Source organism: Lithobates pipiens, unplaced genomic scaffold (genome assembly GCF_037356315.1).
Source record: "Lithobates pipiens isolate NorthernLeopardFrog02 unplaced genomic scaffold, aLitPip1_a1.2 Scaffold_8, whole genome shotgun sequence".
NCBI classification, from domain to species: domain Eukaryota; kingdom Metazoa; phylum Chordata; class Amphibia; order Anura; family Ranidae; genus Lithobates; species Lithobates pipiens.
The window spans coordinates 32,020,678-32,032,938 of record NW_027507903.1 but is presented as its reverse complement, the minus strand read 5'-3'; the positions used below and the strand labels follow the sequence as shown (position 1 = coordinate 32,032,938).

The 12,261-nt window shown below is 47.0% G+C and overlaps 1 protein-coding gene across 7 annotated transcripts in view; it reads right to left on the bottom strand.

Moving 5' to 3' along the window:
• The window catches only part of AKAP13 (A-kinase anchoring protein 13), a 440,963-nt gene that overhangs the window by 191,963 nt on the left and 236,739 nt on the right, over positions 1–12,261 (bottom strand). For all 7 annotated transcript variants that reach the window (XM_077472410.1, XM_077472415.1, XM_077472413.1 and 4 more), the window contains one exon: positions 7,724–10,199. In XM_077472410.1, coding sequence (XP_077328536.1) covers positions 7,724–10,199 — 2,476 coding nt within the window. The remainder of the gene's footprint in view (positions 1–7,723; positions 10,200–12,261) is intronic.

Sequence of the window (12,261 nt, the reverse complement as noted above, 5' to 3'; positions counted from 1 at the left end):
TCGGCTAATTGCCAGCTCTCTGTGTACCCTCAGCAGCTGCTGGCAGGAGGGAAAAAAGGGAAGCCGACAGCGCTGCAGGGGAGGGGGGGGGGGGGGACCAACAGCAGGTGGAAGGGGGCAGATGTAATAGAACCAATCCCCCTGCAGAGCAGCTGGTGGGAAAGAGGAGAAGCAGCTGGAAGCACTGCAGGGGGATCCACAATAGTCACAAGTGTCAGCAATAAGGCAGTACAGCCGGCTAGAGTTGCCACCTCATCCCTTTAAACCCGAACACACAGGAATTACACGGGTTCTGAGTCTAATTAAATGCAGATAAGGCAACAAGTGAGTTGAATTATCCCCTTAATCTGCCACAGAACCTGTGTAATTAATATTTGTTCATTAATATGTCTTCAGGTTCAAAGGGATGAGGTGGCAACGCTACAGCCGGTCCTCTCAATTAACAGGTGCCTGGGCCCCCCTTTTGAACCGATGATGGGGCTCGGCTGGCTGTAACTGCCTTCATCAGCGGCCCTGCCTGAGCTAAGAGCAAATAAATGGATTCCAAGAAGAAAATGCTACATGAATCATTTGCCCTTACTCAAGATGGCCGCGACCGGCAATGCTAGGCAAGTGTCTTTCAAAGTGATTTCTCAACAAAATTAAAACATGGAGATGGATGGGGGGAGTTTTCTTTGAATACTAAAAATTAATTAAACAGCGTTTTCGGTTTATGGTGCTCAAGATGCAGTGAAGATCTGCTTTAAAAGGGACTTATGGAGTTCATTTTTACCATAATTAACCCTGTCTGTACTGCGCTGGCAGAGCTCAATAGCTGTAAACTAGATGTCCTAACAAAGAGTTAAAGCGGGGTTCCACCCTAAAGTGGAACTTCCGCTGATCGGAACCCTCCCCCCCTCCGGTGTCACAATTGGCACCTTACAGGGGGGAGGGGGGTGAAGATACCTGTCAAAGACAGGTATTTACACCCACTTCCGGGCATAGACTCCTGTGGGAGTCTATGTCATTTCCTGTCCTGCCGCGCTGTCTGCTGGGACACACACGGGTCCCAGTGACAGCGCGGACAATTCCTATTGCGCTGCGCGACTCGCGCATGCGCAGTAGGGAACCGGGAAGTGAAGCCGATTCGCTTCACTTCCTGATTCCCTCACCTAGAATGGTGGCGGCAGCAGCCGAGAGCCGAGCGATCGATCGGCCTCGGCATCGCTGGAATCCGGGACAGGTGAGTGTCCATTTATTAAAAGTCAGCAGCTGTAGTATTTATAGCTGCTGGCTTTTAATATTTTTATTTTAGGTGGAATCCCTCTTTAAAGTTCTCAAGGCTTGGATTCTGCACTTTATGTTAATCACTTTGTCTCACTGAAATTGTTCAGAATAGCTTGCAGTCCAGCTCCAAGCAACTAGAACAGATAAGCATTTTTTAACATATAGGCTCCGTGCACACAGGACACTCAAAGTCATTCTGGACCTCAGATTGCTGTCAGGAAAACGCGGCTTTAAAAACGCGATTTTATCAGCGTTTTGCATTGGCGTCAATGCGTGTTTAGCCAAGTTTCTCTGCCTCTATTCAAAATCAATGGTTCCCTATGGGAGCCCACTGATTTGAATAGAAGTCACACCAGAATTCAGATCATGATGTTGAAGGGGAACCCCCTACCAAAATGAAGAAAAAAAAAAAAAAAAAAAAATAAAAAATTGGCATGGGGTTCCTCTCCCCTCAATGATACCAGACCCTTCGGTCTAGTATGGATTTTAAGGGGAACCCCCACACCAAAAAAAATGGTGTGCCCCCCCCCCCCCCCCAAATCCATACCAAACCCTTTTCCAAGCATGTAGCCTGGCAAGTTAGGATAAGTGAATAAGAGGACAAGTGGGGGGACAAGCGAGCACCCCCCCCCCCGGACTATACCAAACCACATGCCCTCAACATGGGGGGCAGGCAGGGCACCCAAAGCACCTTGTCCCCATGTTGATGAGGACAAGGGCCTCTTCCCGACAATTCTGGCTGCTGGCTCTCAGGGTCTGCGGGCGGGGGGCTTATCGGAATCTGGAAGCCCCTTTTAAAAAGGCGGCCCCCAAATCCCAGCCCCCCACTCTATGTGAATGAGTATGGGGTACATTTTACCACTACCCATTTATCTAAAAAAAAAAAAAAGTGTCAAAAATAAATACACTACACGGGTTTTTAAAGTATTTTATTAAAGCAGCTCTGGCTCTTCTCCCTCTTCTGGCGACGTGTTCTCTCCTCTCCACGCTGTCCTCTCTCTCCGCTATCTTCTGCTCTTTTGCTTGGTCTTATCTCTGCGCTGTCCCCTCTTTTCTATCTTCTGCTCTTTTGCTGGGTCTTCTCCCTCTGTTCTTCTTCCGATGTTGACTCGACGCGATCTCCCGATTTAATGCTGGGTCAGTGGTGTGCAATGACTTATATTGGCTTCAGGGGGGGGGGGCACACGGTGCACACGGTGGACCCAGCATTAAACCGGGAGATCGCGTTGAGTCAACATCGGAGAAGAATGGGGAGAAAACAGCAGAGAAGATCCAGCAAAAGAGCAAGAAGACAGCGGAGGGAGAAGAGCCAGCAAAAGATCGAGAAGACAGAGGAGGGAGAAGAGCCAGCAAAAGATCGAGAAGACAGAGGAGGGAGAAAAGCCAGCAAAAGAGCGAGAAGACAGAGGAGGGAGAAAAGCCAGCAAAAGAGCGAGAAGACAGAGGAGGGAGAGGAGCCAGCAAAAGAGCGAGAAGACAGAGGAGGGAGAGGAGCCAGCAAAAGAGCGAGAAGACAGAGGAGGGAGAAGAGCCAGCAAAAGAGCGAGAAGACAGAGGAGGGAGAGGAGCCAGCAAAAGAGCGAGAAGACAGAGGAGGGAGAAGAGCCAGCAAAAGATCGAGAAGACAGAGGAGGGAGAGGAGCCAGCAAAAGAGCGAGAAGACAGCGGAGGGAGAAGACCCAGCAAAAGAGCGAGAAGACAACAGAGGGAGAAGACCCAGCAAAAGAGCGAGAAGACAACGGAGGGAGAAGACAGCGCAGAGAGGAGAACTGGAGAGGGGGCGAAGACATCAGAAGAGACCCCAGAGCTGCCTTAATAAATTACTTTAAAAACCTGTGTACAGTGTTTATTTTTGACACTTTTTTTAGGTTAATGGTTAGGGGTACAATGTGCCCCATACTCATTCACATAGGGTGGGGGAGGACGGGAATTGAGGGTCCCCTTCTTAAAGGGGGCATCCAGATTCTGATAAGCCCACACCCGCAGACCCCGACAACCAATGGCCATGGCTGTCGAAGAGGCACTTGTCCTCATGAACATGGGGACAAGGTGCTTTGGGGTGGGAGCCTCCCTGCCCCAAAGCACCCACCCACATGTTGAGGGCATGCCGCCCCCCCCCCTTATTCTGACCTGCCGTGCTGCATGCTCGGATAAGGATTTGGTATGGATTAGGGGGGCCATTTTTTCTTGGCGTGGGGGTTCCCCTTAAAATCCATACCAGACCGAAGGGTCTGGCTCTGGTATCGTTGAGGGGAGAATCCCACAACAATTTGTTTTCCCCTTTGGCGGGGTTCCCGGGATTTTAGGGCATTCAGACTAAGGGTCCTTTCACACGGGGCGGATCAGTTCTGATCCGCCCCGTGGATATCCGTTTGCTCAGTGGGGATCACTCCGTCGATCCCCGCTGAGCAGGGAGATGACAGGTCTGTCTCCGCACACTGCGCAGGGACGGACCTGTTACAGCGCCGCTCTCCCCTATTGGAGATCGGATGACGACGGACCGCAGTGCCCGTCGTCACCCGATCCGATGACGGATGGAAAAATAGCTTTTTCCTCCGTTACACTTTTTCGGATCGGAGCGGGTCGGATGTTAGCGGACTTGTCACCGCTGACATCCGACGCTCCATAGAGCTCTATGGAGCACCCGTTCAGGTCCGCCTGAAAAACTGACAGGCGGGCCTGAACGGGACGTCAGTGTGAAAGGGGCCTAAAGCTCATAAACTCCACTGCTGGTAAAAGCTAAAAAAAACATCCAGGTGTGCATGGACACATAAGATAACAGAGTGGAGTTTATGGGCTGTTAAAAAAAAAAAAAAACATAAAAAAAAAAAAACGCCCAAACACCAAAAAACTGCAGTTTTTGAGCTCTAGTGTTCATGGAGCCATACTGGGAATTTGTCAAAAATGACTGCAAAAGTAGAATCACACTTTTAAACACAATTACAGGAATTAAAAACAGAACCCCCTCCCCCCACAAAACTTTCCCTTTCAGTGCATCCCTTCCCCCATAAGTGCCTTAAAGCGGGAGTAAACCGCATACTAGCCCATTATGAAATACTAACCTTAGAACGAGGCCCCGACATCTGGCCCAATCCAGCACCGAGTGGCTGGAGCCGCGATATCATCACTCCCGCGCATGCGCACGGGAGATTTCTTTCCGGCAGGGTCTTTCAGCCGAGAATCCCCGTGTGCGCATGCGCCGCTGCAGTCGGCTGTGCATTGCGAGGGTAATATCACCTAAACCGTACAGGTTTAGGAGATTTTTTTTTACCTACAAGTAAGCCTTATTATAGGCCTTATTATAGGCTTACCTGTAGGTAAAAGTTAAAAAAAATATACTATACAACCACTTTAACTGAAAAAGGGGAAAAGATCCTCTTCTAAAAATATCACCCCCCCATACCTTTATTTTGAATGACTTCTGATTATTTGAAAGAACAGCATTCAAATCCATCCGAAGTATGTATGTGTAGTTAATGGGCAGCAGACAGAGGCACAGCATAACAATAGCGGAGTGCAGTCATTTATAGCAATATAACACATGTCGGTGTGGGACGGCAGGTGTACAATAATCATAGGCTGCAAAACAGTCAGACCAGCCAAGCTACAGGAAAACTAGGAGCTGCCGGCAATTATCTGTCCCTGGTGTCGGCTTTCAGCCACTCCTATACACAGCTGAAATGTCATCCTTGTAAATGCTTTACAGGAGGGAAAATCTGGCCTTATGATAATTTACTATTGTGTTTAAGGTGTCATTTCCAGCAATGTGAATATTCATTATTTGCTTGGCTAAAGTTAGAAACATCAGAAGCAAATATCACACCTGCAAGCAGCGGCATTGCAGGGGATAAAAACTGCTGCTCGACTGATACCGTTGCCTTATACCTGTCCTGAAGAGGTTCAAATATTACCCAGAGCAGCCGCTCAACCTTTTCACAGGAATCCAGGCCCCTTTTCACGCTTGTGCGACTTGTCCTGCGATTTTGGGACTGCAAAGTCACATGAGAAGTCCTACCCCATGCTTTCCAATGAGTACCATTCATATCTGTGCGTATTCGAGTTCCAGCGACTTCAAAGTAGTCCCTGTACTACTTTGGTCTGACTTTGATGAGACTTGAGGTCCGTAGACCTCAAGATTCCACAGGTATTGCTTCAAGTCGCATCAAAATCGTGGCAAAAGTGGCACAAGTGTGAAAGGAGCCTTATGATCGGTGATTAAATGATTTCACCAAGGGTCAGCGAGAAGAATACCCCTTATAAAATGGTGGTCATGGGAAGAACGTCCTCCTTACAGCGGTGGTCAGAATGCCACCTTACAGACAACTAAAAAGATCATTGGTGTCAGGCCTCTGTCTCTGCCATTTGGCATTGGTCCCAGAATCATGCAGGCACTATCAAATGGGAGGACAATTAGCCTCAGCCAAAGGAACTCTAACAACCTCGGGCAGGGGTGTCAAACTGGCGGCCCTCTAGCTGCTGCGGAACTACAAGTCCCATCATGCATCTGCATGTGGGAGTCCTTGTAACTCAACTTTGCAATGCCTCATGGGACCTGTAGTTCCGCAATAGCTGGAGGGCCACCAGTTTGACACCTGTGACCACAGGACAAGTCACACAAGTGTGAAAGGGGCCTGGATTCCTGTGAAAAAGTCGAGAACGGCTGCTCTGGGTAAAATTTTTAGAGCAAAGGTTCTCAAGCTGGGGTCTATGGACCCCCTAAGTAGCCCATGGATATGTTTCATGGGGTCTGTGAGGGTCAGATAAATGATATTATTTACATTCACTATAAAGCCCCCCTACCTTTTCCCAATCAATAGTTTCCATTGAAAGAAAACAACATATCCTACAACTGCTTATAGGGCTGACTGCTTAAGCCCCATACACATCATCAGATTTTCTGCTGATTTTTTTCCTTCCGATTTACTAAAATCGTACAATATGAGGTCAAACCTTAGGAGTTTGTATTTGTATACAATCAGGCAGGCCCTTGCACTACATGGTTTTGGTAAATCTGAAGACAAAAATCAGCAGGAAATCTGATGGCGTGTATGGGGCTTAAGAGTGTCTTGACTCATTTTTGGCCCATGTTACCATTTAATCTTGTGTCATCTTTCTCTGCACAACCGCCATCTAGTGCCACTCCATAACAGCAAATGCCAATTCTCATTTTCTAGTAGTAGTTGATTTGAGCAACACTGTTTTGTTGAATTTAATTTGCAAGATGATTGCATTTTTGTGAGGCGTGGTCATACGTTTTTGCATGAAAAGGAAGAGTTTTTTGCTGATGCCATTTACTTTATTCAAACTCTGCGTATGTAATATATGTATGAGGCAATCACATTTGAATAAAATAAAGTACATATATTCCCTGCATGCAAAGTTGTGTTTATGTGAATATTTCTGGGCAGGAGGTCCATAGTTTATCAGATTCTTAAAAGGGGTTCATCACTCAAAGCTTAAGTACCACTCTAGAGTAGTGGTCTCCAAACTGTCGCTCCCGGGCTAGGTGCAGCCCTTTATCCGGCTCTTGGGAATTCCTCCCACAGATATGAAATGCTATTCCTACCACTAATACAGACGAAGGGGCACCATTCCTCCCACTGACACCAATGATGGGGCACTATTCCTCCCACTGACACCAATGATGGGGCACTATTCCTCCCACTGACACCAATGATGGGGCACTATTCCTCCCACTGACACCAATGATGGGGCACTATTTCTCCCATTGACACCAACGATGGGGCACTATTCGTCCCACTGACACCACAGATGGGGCACTATTCCTTCCACTGACACCACAGATGGGCGCTATTCCTCCCACTGACACCACAGATGGGGCGCTATTCTCACTGACACCAATGATGGGGCATTAATCCTTCCACTGACACCAATAATGGGGCATTATTCCTTCTAATAATACTAACAATAAGGCGTTATTCCTATCATTGATCCTCATTATTGGGCTCACTTTCTCCTCCTGCTGATCACAGGCGCTAAGTAATTTTTTTACTCCCACTGACCACAGTCCACTCCTCCTAAAGTTTGAAGGACAGTAAAGTCCCTTTGTTTGGAAAGTACGGAGACCCCGATCTAGAGGAACCCTAGCTGACCATGTCTAATCCAGAGTAAAAATATCAGTATGTAGCAAGAACAGAAGAAAAGATAGTGTAAAGTGATTGCTACAAAGTGAAACCACGTTATAGCTACAGATCCATTGACTGGTGAAACAAGCAATCGACCTATTCCTATCTAGAAGACTGGTTAGCTTGGTTTATGAGCAACACACGATGAGACCGAATTATTTAAAAAAAATAAAAGTTTCTGCATCACCAATAGAAATCAAAACTTTTTCTTAACTTTAGAAGGAACAGCAGATACTTTTTTTTACACTTTTATAACACATTTAACTACTGTTATATGGACATAGAAACTGGAAATCAATGACGGTCATTACCTAAAACGATCTCGGTATCAGATATGCTCGGGCACTGCGTTTCTTCCATGTTTACAGATAGATCCAGTCCAGAGTCATCTTCTTTAAGCACATGGATACTTTCACCTGTATCCTGCTCATAATCCTCTTTAGCCTGAAGCGAGTCAGACTGCTGAACACTTGAACACCGAGTGCAGTCGTTTTCAGGCATTCCAGAACCTGCATTCACCATCTCCTGCATACATAATTTTGTTGTAGAATCCACCACTGCATTGACAATTGCAGCTGCAAGGTGCTCTATGGGACAATCCACTATACCAGAGGGCTGATCCATTCCTTGCCCAGTACTTTCCTCCTCTGAATGTGCAGGCTTTTCTGAATCACTGGGGACAGAGGAGGCCTCGCTCTCACTGCTTGCAGGAGCATTATCTGAGCTTGAGTCACCACTGAGTAAGGACGACTCCTCGGCTATAGGTTGAAGTGAAGCTCTGGAGACTTTTAACACCTCTGAGCTATCTTCAGCTCTATTACTCTCTACAAGAGCCTGCTTGACAACCTCCCCTGGCTCCTCCTCTACACAATCAACAGGGCTTGGCGTTTCTGTATCCAACAAGTCTTGTGGGGAAGGTGCTGGAGGAATAACAGCATCCTTTACTTCGCCTGCACAGTCATGAAAAGAGCAGACAGGTATGTCTGCTTCAGTGGTAGAATTTTCGCCTTCGGCAAGCCGTCTTGTGCTATCAGTAGACTGGTCTGGACTTTCACTTTTTGAATTTGAAACTTTGGTTTCCGTCTGTTCGGTGTCACATCCCTCGGCACAGTCCAACTTGTCAATTGGCGTGCTTTCCAATGACTGTCCAGATCCTACTAGGTCACACTGCCCGGCTCCTTCTACAAGGTCACACTGCCCGGCTCCTTCTACAAGGTCACACTGCCCGGCTCCTTCTACAAGGTCACACTGCCCGGCTCCTTCTACAAGGTCACACTGCCCGGCTCCTTCTACAAGGTCACACTGCCCGGCTCCTTCTACAAGGTCACACTGCCCAGCTCCTTCTACAAGGTCACACTGCCCGGCTCCTTCTACAAGGTCACACTGCCCGGCTCCTTCTACAAGGTCACACTGCCCGGTTTCTGCTATTAGAGAGGGACATGGCTCTCCCTGGTCTCCATTACCAGATTGAAAAGTAGTCCGATTGTCATTAACAGTCGTTCTTGATGCCTCTCCAATATCCGGTTCGCTGGTCCCTTGAGAAATTGGTACGTCCTTAGTTTCCACTGGTGGGCCAGGCATGGCTTCTTTGATATCTACACTAAGGTCTTCAGAAATGTGTGCTAAAGGTGCCGGGGTGACCGCAACTTCTTCAAGGATGGATCCAGCATCACCACCACCAGCACTATCAGGTTTGCGAGTGGTGACCACAACAACTTCTTCAAGCATGGATCCAGCATCACCACCACCAGCACTTTCAGGTTTGCGAGTGGTGACCGCAACCTCTTCTTCAAGCATGGATCCAGCATCAACATCACCAGCACTTTTAGCTTTGCAATCTGTGACATCTACACCTGTGCGTGCATTTCCTTCCTCAGCAGTCAGACCGATATCATCCACAGTCTGCTCCGAATGTTCACTTTGCAAAGCTGGTATACTTGTACCAGAGCCTTTCACTTCACATATCTCAATGGAGTCCAGCGCTTTTATTGCAGTGCATTCCTGTGGCTGCCCGGACTCCGCAATGTCACATTGCTCGGTTTCATTTAGCAGACAAAGATTTATTTCACCCTGGCCGGAACTGTCATTAAAACTATCAATAGCCTGATTCTCATTCACAGGCAGTAGTGTGACTGCACCCATTTCCTGTTCACTGTTCTCGGTATTCCCTACTGTGTCCTTGGAACGCTCTGCACTAGTACAGTACCCTGGCATGGCCTGGCCCATGTCCACACCATCGGCTAGAGTCGTCAATACAGTGGCTTTGTCTGCAGCTTCCGTTATAGCAACGTCTGGAGTTGCTCTCTCTGTAGTGGTTATCATTTCCTCACCCAAATTATCTCTCCCGCACAGGCCCTCGTGGTCCACAACAATTCCAGTTGAGGTCATTCCAGTTTCCTCATTTGGATTTCCACTGGATAGAAGGGATTCGGATGCCTGTACCTCAGTGGGAAACCTTTGTATGTGCTGGTGTGTAAGCGATGCATCGTCCTCTGACTTTGTTCCCTCCTCTTCCTCTTTGGGTTCTTTACTTGTACCAGAAAAGGAAAGCATTGCACAATCTCCACCCAAAGTTTCCACCTCGCTGTCAATATTAACACCAAGCTCTTCCACCTTGTCACTCGTAGAGCTCTCCTCGCTGCACAGGGGAGACGATTTATTTTCTGTGCCATCAGAATCACTGTGCAAATTCAAAGTCTTATCTGTAACATTTTTCTCTACATCCTTGTGACATAAATCAGCCGACTCTTCGGACTCGGTTTCCTGCTCCGACTTCACACATATGCCCTGATAAACAACGGAAAATGATATGAGTAAAGGAACAACAGACACAACAAGCAATAAATAGTAACCAAGAGAAATGCTACACAATTAGGCTCCGTTCACATTTGTGCAACTTGTCATGCGACTTTGGACACAAAGTTGCATAAGTCACAGGCCATTGATTTCAATGGTGCCTTACAGATAGATATACACACACACATATATATATATATATATATATACACACATATATACATATATATACACATACACACACATATACATCTCATATATAAATATATATCTCTCTAGCTATAACGATATATATTTATCTATATCTATCTATCACACACAATATTACCAAAAGTATTGGGACACCTGCCCTTTATACGCACATGAACTTTAGTTGCATCCTGTAGGATTCAATATTGAGTTGGCCCACCCTTTCTTTTAGCTAGAACAGCTTCAACTCTTCTGGGAAGGCTGTCCACAAGGTTTAGGAGTGTGTCTATGGGAACGTTCAACTATTTTTCTAGAAGCACATTTGTGAGGTGGAGCACTGATGTTGGACAAGAAGGTCTCCGCTCTAATTCATCCCAAACGTGTTCCATCAGGTGGAGGTCAGGACTCTGTGCAGGCCATTCAAGTTCCTCCACCCCAAAGTTGCTCATCCATGTCTTTATAGACCTTGCTTTGTGCACAAAGTCAAGAGCATGAAATTGTCCAAAATGTAGTCAAGTTCCCTTCACTGGAACTAAAGCCCCTGAAAAACAACCCTACACCATAATCCCCCCTCCACCAAATTACTTGGATCAGTGCGGAAAGCAAGACATAGATGAACGAGTTTGGGGTGGAGGAACTTGACTTGACTTGCCTGACCTCAACCCGATAGAACACGTTTGGGAGCGGAGACTGCGAGCCAGGCCTTCTCGTCCAACATCAGTGCCTGACCTCACAAATGCGCTTCTGGAAGAATGGTCAAACATTACCATAGACACACTCCTAAATTTTGAGGACAGTCTTCCCAGAAGAGTTGAAGCTGTAAGGCCCCTTTCACACATGCGGACGATATGTCCGTATTTCATCCATCCGTTTGCGGATGAAATACGGGCCATACATTCATCCCTATGGGATAGCGGGTGTCTGCGGATGAACATCCGCAAACACCCGATTTCCTCCGCCTCCGCAACAGTCCGATTATGCAGACGGAGGAAAATCCTATTTTTCTATCCGTCTGCAGAGCGGATCAGATGAACACGGACAGACGGTCCATGCTCATCCGATCCCCATAGAGGAGAGCGGAGAGCTGACAGGGCGGTCCCTGCACAGTGTGCGGAGACCGCCCTGTCCGCAGCCGGCTCAGCGGGGACAACGGAGCGATCCCCGCTGAGCGAGCGGATCATCACGGGGTGGATCATTACTGATCCGCCCCGTGTGAAAGAGGCCTTATAGATGCAAAGGGTGGGCCAACTCAATATTGAACCCTACAGAGTAAGACTGAAATGCCATTAAAGTTCATGTGTGTTGTAAAGGCAGGCGTCCTAATTATTTTTGGCAATATGGTGTATGTATGTATGTATACACACACAGACACAGCCACACACACACAAGCAAAATTTTCTGTTACAAGAATAAAAAAAAGCCACTTATTTTTCCTTTTATTTTTTTAAGTCTTGGTAAAATTAGGGATTAGGTGTTTATTGCGGTCCGTGCCCCCCATTAGGGAGATCCCCTCCCTCTGTTTGTCCTGTTTACTGTTATCGTCAAGAGTGAAAAATTAAAACAAATCCCATAATTTTGTGTTGTCCCCAGAACAGAAATAGAGAGAAAATCTGTTGGTGCTGGATCCATGCTTGAAGAAGGGGAAACTAGTTCTGGCGACAAAGATTTCCTTGCTTTGTAGGGATTTCCTCGCACTTCCTGTTTTGGCAATGGGACAGGAAGTGAAGGTAAATGTCACCAATGGGGCACAGGTGGCAAAACAAAACAGGGGCCATAACCCTCCCTTACTCTATTTCACATGGAAAATAAAGCTTTACTTCTATTTCAACAAAACAGCCAGTGACGTTAAAGCTTGAGTGCAGAC